This window comes from Rhagoletis zephyria, unplaced genomic scaffold (genome assembly GCF_001687245.7).
Source record: "Rhagoletis zephyria isolate East Lansing unplaced genomic scaffold, Rhagoletis_zephyria_1.1 Rzeph_scaffold_00101, whole genome shotgun sequence".
NCBI classification, from domain to species: domain Eukaryota; kingdom Metazoa; phylum Arthropoda; class Insecta; order Diptera; family Tephritidae; genus Rhagoletis; species Rhagoletis zephyria.
In genome coordinates this window covers 439,304-458,746 of record NW_016157185.1, presented here as the reverse complement: position 1 = coordinate 458,746, position 19,443 = coordinate 439,304, and the positions used below count along the sequence as shown (strand labels likewise).

General features: G+C 34.5%; 1 protein-coding gene across 2 annotated transcripts in view; it reads right to left on the bottom strand.

The window, feature by feature from the left end:
• The window catches only part of spz5 (spatzle 5 Toll-1 receptor), a 48,823-nt gene that overhangs the window by 19,251 nt on the left and 10,129 nt on the right, over positions 1 to 19,443 (bottom strand). For both annotated transcript variants that reach the window (XM_017632986.1, XM_017632976.1), the window contains one exon: positions 2,944 to 3,073. In XM_017632986.1, coding sequence (XP_017488475.1) covers positions 2,944 to 2,966 — 23 coding nt within the window. In that variant the 5' untranslated portion in view covers positions 2,967 to 3,073. The remainder of the gene's footprint in view (positions 1 to 2,943; positions 3,074 to 19,443) is intronic.

Here is a 19,443-nt window from a genome sequence, read left to right as displayed (position 1 = left end):
GTGGTGAGGGCTGCGTAGTACAAGCCTGCAGGTCCCAGGTTCGATCCTCGGTTGGATGGATTGCCAAAATGTTTTTATTGTTACTTTAATTTTTTTTAATTTTGTTCGATTTATGTATTTAATTTTACTTTATGTTATTTTCGTTTGTTTTATTTTATTTCAAATTTTTTTTTATCAAAAACAACTAATTAAAAACATCTTTAAAAAATATAGAAGTTATAATTGAATGAATAAAAAAAAAAGAATATTCTACTGGCCGTGGGATTCGAACCTACGACCTCGCGGCTCGTAAATCCGCATTGCTGCCATCTGTTAAGGCACAATTTTGATCAGATCGATTGCGGCGTTAATCCGGATCAACGTTGCCGTCTCTCTACGCTTTAAAAGAATGCTTGTGATGAGCGTACTACTTACTCACGTGAGTTAGCTTTGCCGACTACTGTTTTTGAGCCCGATTGTATGCTCTCTAGGGAAACCAAGCAGTTTTCCTGAACGTTGAGATTTAGTTTTCTGAATTTATGCAAAATTATTCGCACCGGTCGAAAGAAATTACCTAGTCAGTTTTAACATACATATGTATGTATGTATGTATATACTATCGGATGTTAACAAAGGAGATTTATGCAACCAAATCAAAGATAGTTGAAGCCGTAAATAAATTAAGAAAATTGCATTCCCACGCATTTATGCAATAACACACAATGGCGTATTTAGCAAGGGTGGCACCCGGTGTGGATATTCAAGTTTCACCGCAATGTAAAAAAGCAGGGTTGTTGCGAATATTCAGATTCGCATTCGCAACCGCGGAGCTTCCGCATTAATGTTAAGATTCGCATTCGCATTCGAATTAATCTTGTGCAAGTGCACCGATAAACGTATATATGGCAAACAAAATGACAAATTGTTGCCAATATTTTTGTCCGTGGTCGTGGGAGTATTTATGTAACAAAACTGGTCAAATGTCATATTTATCAACTTTGATAAAAATGTCTTAAACATATTATTTCTTAAGCTATATAACCGAGCTATTAATGGGCAGTCGTATAAGTTCCAACTTCTACTTGACCTTTGCCGTACGTGAAAGGGAACCTAGCCTTTTTAACAATTTTTTTTTGTTTTCTCTTTCAATACCTGCATTGGTTTCTTTCTTTATTATGATTTTTCTTTTACCAATCTTAAAAAAACTACTAGACACAAAAGAAGAAAGTGTGCACTGTAATTCTTAACCCAATTTTCATGATTTGCTTTTGATGTTACGTATATTCGTGTTAATAATTTCAAATGGGGCTCTTTGGGGAATTTATTTTTATCAAAAATTTAAAGAACAGTAATTTTGTTTACTTGTTAGGCAATATTTTTTTAGTAGGTAAATACATTGGATCCTTGGCTAAAAACTTCTGTGGTAAAACTGTCCCTTCTTTGCTATTAAAAGTCAAAGAGTAAGCTCCTTCAACAGGGATTTCCAGCAGAAATGATCAACGTCTGGCTATAAAGAGAATCGATGCTCAAATAATTAAAAAAAAAACGGGGTGCTTTTTTAAGAATAACAATATTCTGATTCAGCTGACAGCTACGACTTTGAAAACAGAATTGTGTTCAAAATTTTCATTCCTAGAAAATAATAATTTATTTTCCATATCCACTTATTTAGCTCGCTATAAGCACAAATTGTTTAAACCAGCCGCAGAAGAATGTATTAAAAATGAATTAAAAAAACTAAAATCGAAAAACGCTGATGAAGTTACAGATTCCCCAAATTCTGAAACAGCCAAAGGAATGAGAATGAAGAATTCTTTTTAAGAGGCTTTAGAAAAACCTGACACATCTGGTTTGGCTTGTAGGCGCTGTTTAAACAACGATCTCGCCATTATGCTAATTGTTTCTTAAAAATACTTGGCATCCGCATTCGCATCCGCGGATGTCTAAAACTCCACATTCGCAACATCCCTATAAATAAGTATGATTTCTAGTTATTTATTTATTTTATTGTAATTAGATTTAGATTACAATATTATGATATCAATTGTATTGCTTCTGTTATTTTTCCGTTGCATCATCATAATCATTTGTTGTATTATCATGAAACTATTATCAAAGTAAATAAATTTGTATAAATTTTGTTTATAAATATGGGGTACATATTTTTAGGTTTCATTTTCTGCATAAAAATCCGCAGTCTAATCATGAGAATCGATTACTTTTGATGAACTCTGTATATCATCAGTTTATGTATCTCTTAACCACTTCCAGTTTAGCCAGTTTGGATTTTCTCTGCTGAAACCTATGTACTTTTCCTTTCGAGTTAAGACAAAATCGAGTTACAAGACTTTCAAATTGACGAAATAAATATGCTAAACGTGCTTGAACCAGTTAAATGAACAAAACTTGTTCATAAACAAGTTAAATCGCATGCACTTGCCTTGCAAAATTTAACAATTTAATCATTTAACTCGTTGAAAACCATTTTCCCAAAAATGTCTTGAAAGATTACTATTTTTCAAAAGTGCCATTTTGGCACTTTGTGCCAAAGTAAAAAATTAAGTGCCATTTGAAGTAAAATAATGCCAAAAATGGCACGGTTTCATCCAAGTTGGCAGCCCTGCATGGGGGTGCTTAATGACGCAGAAATATTGGGGTTAAAATCTGCTGTACAGAGCATGACATTTGGGTCAAAGATTTCGAAGTAATCATATCGCAAAGTGAAGTGAATTAAAAAAAAGCGATAAACTACAAAAAAATTAAATGAAAAAAAAGTGATTTTGCCGTTATTTTTTGACGATCGAAAATCACCGCAAACAAGTGGCCACCGGTGCGGGCCACCCCTCACGCCCATTGTAGCAACGCCACTGATAACATTTACATATGTACGCACTTGTTGGTACCCGTAAAACGATGCAAATAAATTTCAAGCTATAAAATATGCATAGAAACAATTCTACTTACCACATAAATAAAACTAAAGCCATAATTACTATAAAAGTGAGAAATAATACTCTTCATTGTGACATAGATGTGGAGATATGTACGAGTAGTTTGTGCATTTGTGTGTTTTGGCGTTGCAGGCTGAAAACAGCTGTAAAGAAGAAACAATAAAAACAATAAACTTTTTGTTAGTAAATTGGTTGGCAAACAATTTGGCTGGTAAACATTAACATGTATGTGTGATAAAAGATCAGCAAAGTAGATATGTATATATGTATGTACAAAGTGGACATGTTTGTAAATATGTAATAAAAGAGTTCATTGATTGGCGTGAGTGGGTTTGCGCACGCAGCTATTGACAAATCTTTATAATCGTACTATGGGTTATATATATATCGCTTGTGCAAAAAATCATAGTAAAACATCTAAGTATATACTATTTACATACAAATATTCATATTCACCCGCTTACTTAAGTTTAGTGTACAAATGTAAAATAACCGAGGAGAAAAATATGCTTATGTACATATATAATGAGTAATGGATTTGTTTTCTCAACTCCCTTTATGTATATATGTATGTACATATGTGATATAATAAAACGCCAATAGATTGGCCATAAATCATTTAATATAAAAAAACCTTGTGACCAAAGTGAAAGCGATTTCCCTTAAGCAAAGACAAATATGTAATTAGTCAAAACAAATTATATTTACCAACTTTACAATAAAACTAATCAAAAAAACGTTTCTTTCACAACATTTGATTCAAATGTTGGGAAGACGTCGGTGATACATAACAAAATTTAAAAAAAAAAGTAAAGAAGTATAAGTTCGGGCGAAACCGAATTTTATATAACCGGCGCAGTTATCACCTGTCATCGTTCCAACCTTCTTCAAAATACTTAAAAGTTTATAACAGTCTTATTTATTGTTAAAATATTGTTGGAGGTATTAACTTGGAGTAAATTGGTGTCTTCAGTTATTGAAATATCGGAGTTTTCGTATATCCGAAAATTAACGTTATACGGGAAGTCGGTGCAATTTTAGTCCGATTTAAATAATTTTCAACAAATTGCTTTTACGAATTATTAAGTGCACCGAGTATTGGTAGAAATTGATAAAGCGGTTACCGAGATACTCATTTGTGGTCATAAGTGGGCGGCGCCACGTCCAAAATCCAGATATTTATATGTAATGGTCTAATTTTCTGCTCAGTGGTCATTGCAACTATCGATTTTGAGTTAATTAGCTTCAGTAGTTACTGATTTATCGTAGTTTTCGTGTTTCTGTAAACTACCGTTATATGGGAGATGGGCGGGGCTATTGCCCGATTTCAAAGATTTTCAACAAATTTCTTAGCTGGATTATAAGCAAGGCTCGTACCAAGTTTGGTAAGTATTGGTGAAGCGGCTACTAAGATACAGTATTTCATCATAAAAATTTCATTGTACCAAAATTATATTTCACATTCCAATTTTCAATAATTTGGATCCAATATTTACTGAAATATCAAAGGTTTTGCATTTTTCGAAAAAAAAACGTTATATGAGAAGGGGGCGTGGTTACAGTCCGATTTCGCCCATTTTCAACAGCAACCTACCTTGGGTATCTAAATTTTTGCTCGAGTTATCGTGTACACGGACAGACGGACGTATGGACGAACAAACATGGTTTAATCGATTTCTCTTTTCATTCTGATTACTTATGTATACATTTGTCTATATACATCTCGATTCGTTTTGGCAGTTACAAATAACCGTTATGCGAACAAAGTTATAATACCCTGTGCACGAGTGCGCTCGGGTATAGTTAGCATATATACATACATATGTATGACTATCGCTTACATGAATGCATATCGCTACCTAAAGGGAAAAGCTTCGAAGTCCTCTTTTTTTTAAATTTAGGTTTTGATGCAGAATAATAGATAATGCGAGACTAAATTGATTTTACATACATACATTTTTCTTGACCGTTTCTTCGGTTTGTTTTTTTTTGAATTCGTCTTAAAAACATAAATCCGTTTTTATTAACCCGTAACTTCAATTGCATTTCTGCTTGGTACAAGAATTTAAAACCAATGGTTCGTGTCTACGGGAAGGCATTGGCGTTATTGAAGAGATTAAAAATAATTTGTTACAAATGGAGAATAACGAATATTTAAAAAAATTATTTCCATTATTTTAGAATATCAAGCAACACTTGTATGTCCATTGTAATTTTTTAATCCTTGAAATAAACTGAATAAAACACAAAACATTAAATTGTACTTTGTTTTGCGAGCATATTTGCAAGCATATTTACCAATGTTTTAGTGCTTACCTAAGCGCTTAAAATGAATTTTTTCACGTTTATTTTCTTCGGCCCTGATTATCAGAGATTGAGGAAGTGACAGATTCGATACCTTCGAAGCAGTCAAAAATTGGACCTTTTCTTAGTTTTCATATTTCTACTATATGGAAAGTAGGCGCGATTACTGTGCGATTTTGCAAATTTTCCACACCCCCCTTTCATCGATATTGAGTCAAAATTTAAAAAAATCGATGAATCGATGTCAGAATCATTTTTTTTTTTTTGCACCACTATTACACTTAGATGCGAGATGTATATTTAAAGTTTTGTTTACCAAAGTCAGCGACGAAGCGTAGACTTAAGTCAGAAATTTCTTTCGTGTCTTTTATGGAAATCAGCTTTCGGAGAATTTATTCATGGTAAGCCGGTTTGGCCCACGATGTGTTTTATTGGTGATGTAAGGAACGCATTTATGCTACGACGGGTCGTAGCGTGATATATGTAGGTACTCCAACTGATATATGTATGTTTGTGTTCGCACACCTTCCATAAATCGGCAGGCAGTATTCGATTTGAGCGAGTATTAAGACGGAAATTAGAGCGGAAATCAATTACTAAGCACCAGAGCAAGGGAGAAATCTCCATCCTGCAATGCCACCTTCGATAGCTTGTGTGGCTGGCCTCTACGGGATGGAGTGGATTTTATGCTGCTAAATAGATTCCAGCTCGCACAGAGGTTCAGGCAGAAGTGTAGAGTTGCCAGATTTTTTCCCCAAAAATTCAGTACTATCGGCTTTTTAGCGCTAAAAAATTAGTACATTTCAGTACACGTTTTTTGAACAGAAAACATTTTCAATTCACTGATAGTTTTATTAAACACACGTTTAAACAAAAATAGAAATCACATTCTTTTTTACCATATGAAATGATCGCGTTCATTCTGAAAATGCATCCCTGAAGTGAATAATCAAGATAAAAACAAAAAGAAAATGTTTAATTTGCATATTGCCTGCCCCTGACCCCCTCTCTGGATATCAACAAAGTGTGGCAAGCATCTTTGCGCACTCAGCTACAGCCAGGCACATAAATGCGCATTCCGATGTTGAATTTCCATCAACACCACAGCACGCAATTTGTATGGATAAGCACCCACCAATACTGCTGGAGTCAATCGCTACTTTTGAACCGCTACTGCACCGACTCCTAGGTAACTAGCTACTCTATTAATCCGTGGTAGTGCAGAGTCCAACCAGATAGCGAAAAACTACGACAAAGGGCGCTCATAAATCACGCAAGTGACTTTGGTAACTCCCGGTAGTGCAGAGAGGGCCGATGGTGACTATCGCCTAGGACATTGCCTTGTAAAAGTAATCGCTGAAATACACTGCAAGTAGTCGGTTGGTAATTGCGGAGTTTATCAGGTAGCTAACGATTCATCATTCCTGTAGTCGCTCCTCCGTACTACAGGGCATGCACTATGTATGTATGTGTGTTGTCACCGCTCGAGCAGATCAGCATGCTTGGGATGCGTAGCCAGCCAGCAAAAAATCCGAGAGCCTATCTGAAAACAGAAAAAAGTCGATGAAAACCGGATACTTTAATGATCCATATTCCCACTAAATTGTGCGGCAGAAATGTATGCACAGAAAAGTACCGAAAATGGTGGGGAAAAGGATACGTTTTAGGCTGTTTTTTCTGAAATTTGTCAGATTGAATTTTCCTGTCAATACGCTTTCCTTCTGCACTTCTCAGATACTTTTTCATGGTTCAAATGAAATAAAATAAAATTAGGAAGCGCCTGACGGAATTCGAGCTCGGCACCTTCTGGAAGCTAATTAATAGCGGCACACTCCTCTGCACACTCAGCCACTGCCAAACTACGCATGCATGCTTTCAAATGTTGAGCTTAAGCAAATAAAAAAAAAATTATTGCTCTCAAACGACATAATCTTTTTCGAACGTTTTCCGGATACGAAAATTGATGATAATTGTACGAGTACTGTTGTTCTTTGCTGGCTGGGTATGTACACTTACATATACATACTCAGATGTGATTGGTCAAATACGTGCGTAATAAATTTTTGTATGAAAGTGTAATTTTTAAATATTAATTTTTATTTTTGTTATTTTATGGCCTTATTACAATTATGTTCAACAATTTTTACTGAGCTCGAGGCCGTTTTTTAATGAAAACTTATTGTGGAAAAGCAACAATAATTTGAAAAATGGTAGAAGTGATAGCTATTTCGGAAATCACCACAATTCCTTATCAGATTTCTTTCAGTAGGATTCGAACCGACGATCCCACTGATTCAGCCAGTTGCCTACGCACTGTGCTAAGCTCGCCTTGTTAATTCTTGTTGCTTATTTTCACCTTATTTGACTTGGAAAAGCGGTTTTACAGAATGACGATACGCGGTTTTGTACTTTACGACGATATGTACATCCAGTACTTAATAAACACAATGTACAATTTTTTATCTTGCTATTTGTTAATAGATTATACATAAAATTTTTACTTTTCCAGCTGGTCATATAGCTTCAACTTTGAAGGGTCACTCTTCGCAGAAACGTGTTAGAACTATTTTTAATTTAACCTTATTTGGCAAGTTGTCCCAAACGTCCCTCCCCAACCGAAATGCTATATCCGCCACTGATGTGAACGAAGTGGAATAGAGATTAAAAAATCAGTACAAATCAGCACACATTTTGGAAAAATAAGGACATTTGTATACTGAACTGGGAATAGAAAATTTTCAGTACAGCGAGTGAAAATTCATTACTGTCCTTCCTAACTCAGTAAGTTTGGCAACCGTACAGAAGGGCGTCAATATTTCAGGAGCGGAGTTCATTGGTGCTCTGGTGCTCTGGTGCTCGGTAATTGGTTTCCTGCCCATCAAATTTAACGGCTCTGTTATGTACGCCCAGGTCTGTGGTCTGCCTAATATCAAGCGCTCTTTGTCATTTGTTGCAGGAGAGCGCAAATAAATACCACTACGTATGATTAACCCTTGATGTGGTGACATTGGCTTTGCGCAAATCCAACCAAAACTAGTGTTTTAGTGTTACAAAGGTAAGGTGGAACAGCCTTTTTCCTCCTGCCCTTAAAGGAGTCACTAATCAAATTTCTTCCGAGGTAAAGTATTTACGTGTAATCTTATTTAATGTAAAAGGGTCTTTGGTAAAACATGTAGACTGTCACCTAGAGAAATCCTTTAGATTTATACATCATGGCTAGACCTATAAACAGCTATGCATCTGTGGTACGTTGAAGTAGACAGTCAATTAATAGCGAGGGAAATCTGCTTACCAAACTTTCTAGAACGATCGCAGTGTGAGAGTCCAAAATACATCGAAAATTCGTGTGAAGTGTTCAGTAGGTCCTTTGACCTATGCTTTAAGACTGGCTCGGACCAATGATAAGATCTTTAGGGGATGCAGAATGAAAGAGAAGACAGTAGGGGCATATCCTACGTGAGTGTCCTGCCCTTAGCAGACTGTGAATTAGTCTCCTGGGGTCCGCCTTGCTGCCTAACCTGGAAGCCGCTGCCAAGATAGGGTATATTAAGGTTTTCCAGTTTTCCAAGAGGACTGCGATGTTCCTCTAAATTGCTCCTGACGTTTAGTGATTAGCTGTCTAATAGGGTCGTAGTTTATCTGAAAACGCTATTATTTGCTTTCACCAGCATGTTGAGATATTTCCCGCCTTTCGGTTAGTACCAAAAAGTCATTTTGACCATAAATTGCAATTAGTAGCTTTTACCGCGGAGGCTACGTTATGCTATTTAAAATCTTAAACTTGAATTTAGAACACCTACTATAACGTACTCAATTAGATGATTGTCATTGCCATAATGTCCGTATTGTATGGAAATACATTTATTATACAATACATACATATGTACATTAGACCGCTTCACTCCCCATAAAAAAAAAATCGGTACTGTTGTTCCACTGGAATTATAAAATCTATTATATTTTAATTTCGTGAACTGAAACGATTTGAAAATACCTCCAAAAATTGAGTTTTTATTAATAAAAAAGTTTTTTTATTAATTGTTTGAATAAAAATGCCTCAGATGACTAAACAGTTTAAGCTTTAAAACTTTGCATAAAAATATAAAAAAAAAAATGTTCTACGGAATTATGATAATGAGGCTTTTGAACTTTTTTCAAAGACTGGTTTTAGAAAAACTTGAATAACTCAGCCAAACCCTTAACAATTTAGACTTAGTACGTATCATTGGTAAGGTATTTTCTCAACCTTTTAATTTCTTTGTGAATAAGCTCATTCAAAGTATGAAAGAGGAAGCTAAGATAAACGAGTGCCATTCCATGTTGAATTAAGATGTGTTGGTATTTGATAAAGAAAACATTGGGACGTGAATGCGTTGTTTTGCAAAAAATAAAAAGGGTGAGAAAATACCTTTCTACTGATACCACATAAGTCTATATCGGTAAAGTTTTGGAGCAGTTATTCAAGTTTTTCGTAGACAAATCTTTGAAAAAAGCTAAAAAAACAGCATCAAAAATCTCATTATTAAGATTCCGTTGATAAATTTTTTAATATTATTATTCATAAAAAACTCAAACCGCTCCAGCCCACTTAAATCTTAATATTTTTCCGAAATATTTTTGTAGAAGTCTTAAAATATACTAGGTTTTGTAATCCCGCCGGAAAACCCGCAACTTTTTTGGTGATGCAATCTAATGTACATATGTATGTATGCATTTACTTATTTAACCCTGCGTTTATATTTAATTAGATGTGTAAAATTATCATTTTTCAAGCCATTAATTTTCAGTTTGACTATAAATTATCAGATAATATTTGAAATAAACGCTATCGTATCCTCAAATGGGCGGGTGCCCAGTAGTCACTTATTAAGGCAAATAGTTAGTAGTTAACTCTTATTAACTGCCAATCATCTTTACATTAACTTGAGTTTGCCTGCTTGTAGACAGAGCATTGCAACTTGGCACATCCATCTAGCATTTAATTTACGAGTGCCATTTCGCGGCTACGCAAATAGAAATTGCAAAATGCAAACAACTGAGCAATACAAGCCAAAAAAAAAGAATAGTGTTAAAAGTGCAGTCATGATTCGCTCGTCGTTTGGCATAAATTAACAGTTGACTAGTTAAATGCTGCCATTTGCATTAACGACTACATGTATGTACATACATATGTACCTATACCTTAATGAGTCTCTTTTCCGAAACATTGTGAAAGGCGGGAATTTCGGGTATATTTTATTTTTGTTTTTTTCTCTATTTAATTGTATTTTATGGGTTCATTGTCTCACTTCGTTCATAGCAAATGTATCATATGAAAGGTTTGGTGTCGTATCGCTAGTTTTATATTTAGATATTTTCTTTAAAGAAATGTAAAATAATTTTTGTTTTCTTGTGTTCGCAAATTTTCTTGTTTTTTGTATGTTCGTTTAATGGGTTTTTTTCCTTATTCATTGAATTACTTCACTTGCCCAATAATTCGCACAGTGCATTTTAAGTAAATTTTTGTAATGTAGTAATAACCCAATAGCAGCACTTTGAGAAGCGAATACCCAATTTATATCATATAAAACGTTACGTAAATAATGTAACCCTTCGTTTATACCGCATACATATGGCCCGAATTGCCGAAAATGAAACCAAGGATAAACACATATTCTAAGGTATCGGACAACATAAATATCAACACGAATCTCCTTCTCTCTAACATAAAAATTCACTTAATCCCGAGACACCTTCTAATTAATGAAAATTAAAAAAGCACAACATGAAACTAAAGAGTAGTATATAAGTAGAGTATATAAGGACCACCACTCTCTTCGTTTACCTTGTATTACTTTGAAGTTACTAAAAAAATATTCGAAAAAATGAGCGATTAGCTTTCTATATGAAAACAAAGTAACAAAGTATTTTTTAATGTAATGTAACAGTCCAAAATATCAAAAAGTGTGTTTTTAGCGCGGAATCCACCAGGCTAAAAAATGGGAAAAACTAGTTTTCTTCGAGCATTTTCGGCCTTCTTTCAAAATAAAATAAAATAGTTTCATATACTCTTCATAATCCATGTGTTTACGGTGAAAAACTATTTGTAATATAACAGTCTTTATAGCCGACCTCCAAAAATGGAGGAGGTTATCAGTCGTCGGAAAATTTTTTTTTTATGTATGTTACCGCATAACTTTGGACCACGTCAACGGATTTTGCATCTCAGTGTCTCAGAGGTGGTCCCATACCAATCTGGTTTTGATCCGATCATTGGATACATACACTTGTGATCAGCTAATTAAGCCAGCAACATTTTGATCAATTTTGGCTATTTTTCTTTTGTTTATTTGATGTTTATTATTTTTCGATAAAAGTCTAGCTCCATGTATAACAAACACCATATAAATCCAGATTTCAAACTTTGTGCAAAAATTTTATAACTGTAAATTTCAGAAATAGCAAAATTCCAATATTTCAATGTCTAAACACGCCAAATTACAACAGTCTCTTAACAAAACACAATATTATTGATTTTTGTAAAATGGGCGTGGCACCACCCTTATCGATTCCCACCAAACTTGCTCTAATTATTTCAATATATCATAGCATATTATTGAAACTGTTTGACGTAGGGAAAACTACTCTTGCTTATCATGCAGTTTACTGAAAGGTGAAAAAAAACGATATTTAACACGTGCACCGGGTATATAAAGTTCAGTTTCGCATGAACTTATACTTCTTTACTTGTTTCAAACAATTTCATTGAAATGTTGTCCATAAGTAAGGCCAAATTTTCAATTGCTCTTTCTATTGAATTTTCTTTTGAATCATAGCTGGCTTATCGACGAAGACTTTTGACTTCACATAAAACCAATTCAATTCAATTTCAGTCAACAAAAAGTCCGATATCATGGTGCTCGCTATTGACGGTTGAACGTCTGCGAATACACTTTAATGAAATTATTGTTCCTTCGGGCAATAATAAGGATTCAGATATCCAGTTATGTTTTAAAACTAAATTTTAGTATAAATGCGGCTGTCTGTACGTACTTAGGACAAGATATGAAAACTTTAGTAGGCCATAAAATAAAAATACGAGCTAAGTTTTGGAAATCCATCGAGTGTTTTACTACTGGATGGGTATACTTACAGAAAATGTTAATAAAGTCCGGGCTAGTTTCGGCTGTCGCACAATGTAATTTGAGTTAAATTTTTAAACAGGTGGCAACACTCTCTTCAAGCACCTCAAAAATATTTTAATTGTTGCATAGTATTTTAAACACAACACTTCTTTAAATAAATTAAACTTTTCAAACAGGTGGCAACCCTCCTAAATGTATTTAAAAAATATGGTTTATTCAAAACTATTTCGATTGATACCCATATTGAGGTAATTTATTTAACTTACTAAATAATTTGATTTTGATTTTCTTACATATGGCACAAAACTAAAACCATATTACACATATACAGTGCAAGCGCTTTCATTTGACACCTACCTCCTTTTTGAAAATCGAACGAACGATACAGTTCTATGACTTAGTGTTAAATATTTAACGCTAACATCTGCGGAAGCGATTATTTGAATTTCATTTTCTAACCTGTGGCAACCCTTTTCATAGAACTAAAACTATGTTGCAGACCCAAAGGACAAGCGTTTAATTTGACACTTCATTTTTTGAAATTGAGTGAGCGATACAGATTTTATGACTTGGTGTTAAATATTTAACGCAAATATCTCCGAACTCGATTAAGAAGTTTCACTTCAAACAAATTTTGGAAAATTCGAAAAAAATCGAATTAAATCGAATTTGCACCACTAAATTTCGAATCGATTAATAGAATGGTTGGGCAATGTTCGAAATTCGGAAAAATTGAATTTCAAGCCCCCACTACCCAACCCTAGTACTCAGTGTTGCCGTTTTGATACAAGTGTATCCAAATGGATAAAATTTTGCCTTAAATTGTGAGGGATACTTCTTTTTTTTCAGACGGCTCTTATTCCTTGTTTTAAAAAAAAAGTTTTTTTTGGTGATAAATCCAGTTTCCTAAATGTCCTTTTGAACGGAAAGTTTTTTATGTTATCACAAAATTTGAGTATTTCTCAGAAGGGTTTCCCAAGAGCGCATCGCTCGGCTCCACAAGCTCTTTAAAAATCAAAAAAACTAAGATATGCGCAATCCGCGAAAACCTCAGGTAATTTTTTCGCAAAAGTTACCGTTAACAAAATTTTGACAAACAACTTTTTTGTGACCTTTGACCTCTTGAAACATTTCTACTTGAAACATTTAGTTGCAATTTTATGTACGTCTAGCGTGACAGATAATGGCGGTGTCGTCATTTCGGAAACGTTCCCGAATAATGAAGAGCAAGTAAAATACACTTTAAATATTATGTTTTAATTAAATTTGATATATTTCGGCACTTTATGCAAACTCCATCCGAGCCATACAAAATAAACTAACTACACATATTTATGTATGCATTTCGGATATTTCTTTTATTATATTTTTAAGTTTTAAAAACGTTCCCTAAATGACTTTCTAGTTCAACATTCAGTACGTTTCGCGCGATGAATCCAAAAATAAACTAAATTGACGACAACCTAATTCAATTCATATACTGAGAGAAAAAACGCGTTGTATTATTTAGAAAAATGTGATGAATTCACTGAGGGAAAAAAGTATTGTAAAAATTATTACTTTTTATTTGTTTATCATTTTAAAATGTTCGTGTTTTAAAATAATATTTTCATACCATGCATTCACATGTCTGGGTTTGTTAATTTCCAGAGGGTCAGGGTTAAAATCCCATTACAGGCAGCATGCAAATTAATTTTTTTTTTTTTTAGCTGAATTATGAAAAATCATCCATAAAGCAAAACGTTTCATTTTAATATGGGGGTATTTATTACGAGTTGGGTTGGTGCTGTTTCATATGAATATTTTTAAATTTAGCATTTTTTTTAATTCTAAAATTTTTTTCTCGGTGTAACAGAGTAAAGTTAATTTAATAATATAGTTAAAATACTTGTTTTTAATGAAACTAAATTCTCCTCCTCCATGATTTAGACCCTTAAATACATATGTATGTAGATACGCATGTACGTACAATTTTATTTATTCTGAGTTTGAGAAACCAACTCGTAATGAAAAAACTGTTTTATTTACAAATCACCTCCATCTGTATGCCACCGAATAACATTAGTTCCTCTATATCTCTTTCGCGGAGTGTTAATACCATTCACTACTTCTCCAAAAAACTTAAGTATATCAAAGAAATGCAAATTCAAGTAACTCCTCGGGGTAAATGTTACATAAGCCTCAATACATATCGTCGTACAAAACCGCGTATCGTCATTCTGCAAAACCACGTAACCGCATTCCTCATCCATTCGTCCTGAAATATACTAGCCAGGAATGCGATTTCTTGAGAAAAAAGAGAACCATTTTGAAATATGAGTGTTATTACGCTCTAGAAAATAATTTATGCAACCTCACATACGCGGTTTTGCATTTTGTTGATACGCGGTTTTGTACTTTAGACGACGATATGTATATTGGTATGGGAGTATAGTTTACCAGGTTTTAAATAGTTCTCGTTACCGTGAGTACACTGTTTATGGATCTCATATATCAGTATTTCTTAATTAAAGGCTATTAAAGTGGGCGATTTTCAAAACGTAATGACTGGGTAAATGGTTAAATGTGTATGCATTATCATTAAAAAAAATTATAACTTAGGAACATGTTAACAAGGCAATACATTTTTTGCTTACATTCAATTTTCATAAATAAAAATTAATATCATAAAAATGTGTAATGTCAATGAGATACATTTGTTAAGTTGTTGGCGCTTTCCTGTGTCTACCACCTTTGATTGAATGTTTTGCTTACAGAGTTCCGCATATTAAAAATGAACAAATAAATTTGAATTAGATTTTTAAAAGTATTCATGTAGACATGAGTATCCACACAATGTACAATGATATATTGAGCTGAATGACATAGCACGAAAATCGCAAATTAAACTGCATACACCGATCATAGGTTTGTTCTGGTTTTTAATTGTTATGTATGTATGTACACATGTAAATACTAAGGTGTTCGATTACTCGCCCTATAACGGTTTTCGAATTATTTGAAAAAAAAGCAATGTGAAAATATCCGGAACCCAATTTTAAAATTAAGAGAAACCCGGATGAACTGATTTTATTTTACAAATCAATTAAAAAAATCGAATAGGCAATATGTAAAGCTTTCGTCAAGAAAACAGCAACAAAACGAGCTTGTTGGAAAGTATTTTCGATTAAAAGTAGAATAAATAAAAGTAACTAGAAAAATTACGTCTAATTTTATCTTAATTAAATTTCTTAAGAAATTTCATTTCATTTTTTTTAATTTTTTTCGTGGTTTGAGTAAGGCGATAACCGGAATTAACTATCGGAGTTCCTTAATATACTTGTATAAGTTCTAATTAAAGAATTCAGAAATTTAAATTTAAAGAAGTACATTGTGAATCCAAATTTAGCTCGTGTTATAAACAAGTCGCTCGGTAGCGAGATTCTACCACTGTAACACGTTATATTAACATTAGAAACCTAATATTGAAAACATGCGAAACCTATGCGATCCGTGCTATAGAGTTTCAATAGGTGGAGTGCAATACGGCCCGCGAAGATAATGCCCATGGACTTTATTTCCTAAAAAAAAAGAAATAAAGCCCACGGGCGTTATTGCCTTTTCGAAAATTATAACTTAGAAGCATAAAGCCGGCGGAAAGAAATTATGCCCGCGGGCTTTATTGTCTTTTGCCGGTGAAATATAACCCGTGGGCGTTATTTCATCTTTATTGTGGCTCTAGTCTCCAGTTTAGAATTTTTACATCCAAAACCCCTGTTCTAAATAAAAACTAACTAATATGATAACATTGAATTAAATATTTGTTTTCCTTTATTATACGAAGATATTGAAATTACCAAATTCCAATGCTTATATTTAATACATATGAGAACAATGAGAACAAATATGCGCATCGCATTTAACGGTAAAAAACAGGAACAATTTACCTTTAATTTCCAGTAATTCGCTTATCGGTTATTGGCAAAAATACCGTTCGATTTTATGCGTATACTGCAGAACTACACCGTATACAAAAATAGAGACAATTCGTTTAAAATACGTTCCATTTTATGCAAATGTATGCCTGTATACATAATTGGAATGTTTCAGTAAAATAAAGCCAGATAAAGTATTACTCACGGGCTTCATTTCCTTTTTTATGAAATAAATCAATCGGGCGTTATTTCCCTTTCTTTCGGATATAAAGCCTGCGGCCATTATTTCTCTTTCGCAAAGAAAATAAAGACCGCGGGCTTTGTGCCTTTTATTGGTGGGCTCTATTTCCCCTTCGAATTTGAAATAACGCCCATGGGCTTTATTTCTCTTTTATTGGGAAATAAACCCAATGGGCGTTATTTGCACGGGCCTTATTGCACTCCATCGTTTCTATGAATTCAGATAACAGAATGGTCAATGTTGTAAAAATAACTTTTCGGATTATCAACATTCACCTGTACTTCTAAGTGGTTTTGAAATAATTTTCTGAATGGAATTCTCAATCAGATATAATAAACTTCCCACTGGAATCACTTATGTTCTACAATTCCGTTATAACTGAGAATATATGTAAATATGCATATGTGTATGTATTTATTTATTAAAATGAAATTTACTTATAAATAAATATGAAGCACGGCTCTAGCTGCAACGCCTTCGGCTCCCTTTAATATAATATTAAGAGAAGTTAGGGGTAAGCCATTAACCCGACAGAAACAAAAAATCAGTTTTTCAGTTGAGCAATCTTAAGGAAAATGTCGCAATGTTTGGGTTTAAAAAAATAAATATCTTTTTTTATTCAATTTTCAGTAAAATAAAATATATTTGCAGTAAAGTTTGATATGGTTTATTTGATATTCGAAAAATCAGTATTTCATGAAAACACGATGATAATGCGCAAAAATGGAACGGTGAAAGCCGGTTTAAGAAAACCGGGCTGCTCACCCTAGTACATATGTACAAATGTACGTATGCACACATTTCATTAATGTACATTAATATGGTTAACAATTCAATTAGCTTATAATGGCACACCGTCGGTCGGCTGGATAGTAGATCAATCGCCAAGTTATAAAAAAAAAATTTACGTCGATTCAAATATGTACTATTTATTTAGTATCAGCAAAAATTTATTGGCGTTCAAAGTTTATTAAAACTACTTTCAACTGTCCGGCGAGCGGAGAAATAATTTAAGAGTATTGCTATTCACAAATATACATACATATGCTACAACAACAGGTAAATCATAAGTGGAATGAAATGTTTTTAAGCAAATGCGTATGTTGTTTTGTTTACAGAAAAAAAAACAAAGCATTCCACTATGGACATTCTATTTATGAGCATTCATTTAAATTTCCGGGAGCATGGCAAGTCAAACTGAAGTCACATGAATGTGCTCGAACTTTAATAATTTGTATAGCTTATGTATCCGTGAGCAATAATAAAAACGTATTTAAAGACGGATAAGTTTTACACTTTATGGGCTTGTCAGAATTAATACATCTCCATCCGTTAAGTCAATGCGTCCGACTGACAAAACGCGACATAGTATAGGGCCACAAAGAAACCGTTGAGGTAAACAAAACCGCTCATTTTCACTGGAAAGAAATCATCTGGCTACTAATGACGCAGAAGGTAAAGAGCAGAGTGACTCTCGTCCGATACGGCAAATATCTCCATACCAAAATCACACAATTTAAGGTTCCCGCAAACAGCGGTAAAAAGGAAAGATGCTAAAGTAGTGCGGCACGAAATGATTAAAGGAATGCTACAGCGTTGCATTGTTACTTCTGATGCGTTTTCCTAATATGTAATAATTTTACTATATGTATCGGTGATTGTAACTATATACATATTTGCACATACTCAAACTCACGCTATACAGGTTTTCACAATTACCATTTTCATTCCAATACGCACTTATAATTTTCCATATTTCACCTTTTTTATGGCAATATCTACTCACTAAGTGAGTCTCGCTTAGACATTAATAACAGTCTATTGTGTTACCACATTATATAACTCAGTTGGACGAAGTGCTGAGTACCCAAAACAAAATGGCGCAGGAACCTTATGTCCACTCCGGAGAGCTTTTAGGGAGTGCTGCTGAAATCTTAGTCTGGAGAAAGTTGGGCAGCGTAGAAGGAAGTGCTGAAATGATTTCACCATGTCTTCTAAACAACGGCTGCAGTAGGGACCCGGGTGGGTTCCTAAGGACATTCCAATAAGTAAACCTGTAAGACTCGAGAGCTGGCGCTTAGTCAGCAGCAGTAGCCAACAACCGTTCAGAAAGACTTTGTAACTTTGTATGTCGGGGTTTTCGCCCAGCGCTCACAGAGTCGACTATGAGTCCAATTCATCAGGCCTGCAATTTCCACTGATATCACTATCCGGGACCAAAATCAACTTGATTTGGAAGTATTCCGAGGCGGGCCAGAGAAAGGTCAGGCATTACACGACCAGTTTCGATTGTACCATCAGCGACCCCAGCGCCCTGATTGCCGCTTGGTTATCAGAGTAGATATTTACCCTCCTAGCCGGCAAAACATTGGTGCATAGCGAATCGGCTGCCTCTTTTATAGCGGCCACTTCTGCCTGAAAGACGCTGCAGAGATCTGGCAGTCTGAACATAAGATCTATTGAGAGTTCCCGACAATATACACCTCCTCTAACTCTCCCGTCCAGCGTCGATCCGTCCGTGAAGATTTTTATTGTGCCTTTGTTTGGAGAATGATCCACTTGGAGCCAGCCTCAGAGCATTTCGATCCATTTCTACCGGTAAGAAGTCGAAGTTTTTGAGAATCGTCGAGGGCCCATACGCTGGGTTGAAATAGAAACTACAGCCTTTGAGCTTAATGGCTGAGCGAACTGCCGCTGCTTTGTCCACAATGTCAACGGGTGCGACACTGAACATAGCATTTAGCACTAGAGTAGGACTGGTCCGGAACGCCCCGCTGATTTCAAAGAGGGCCGCCCTTTGCACGCGCTTTAGCTTCCTAAGAAGAGTAGTCTGTTCTAGTGAATTTCACCAGACGATGACCCCATATAACATGATTGGCTTGATTATGGTTTCATATAGGCAGTATATGATTTTTGGAGAGAGGCCTCAT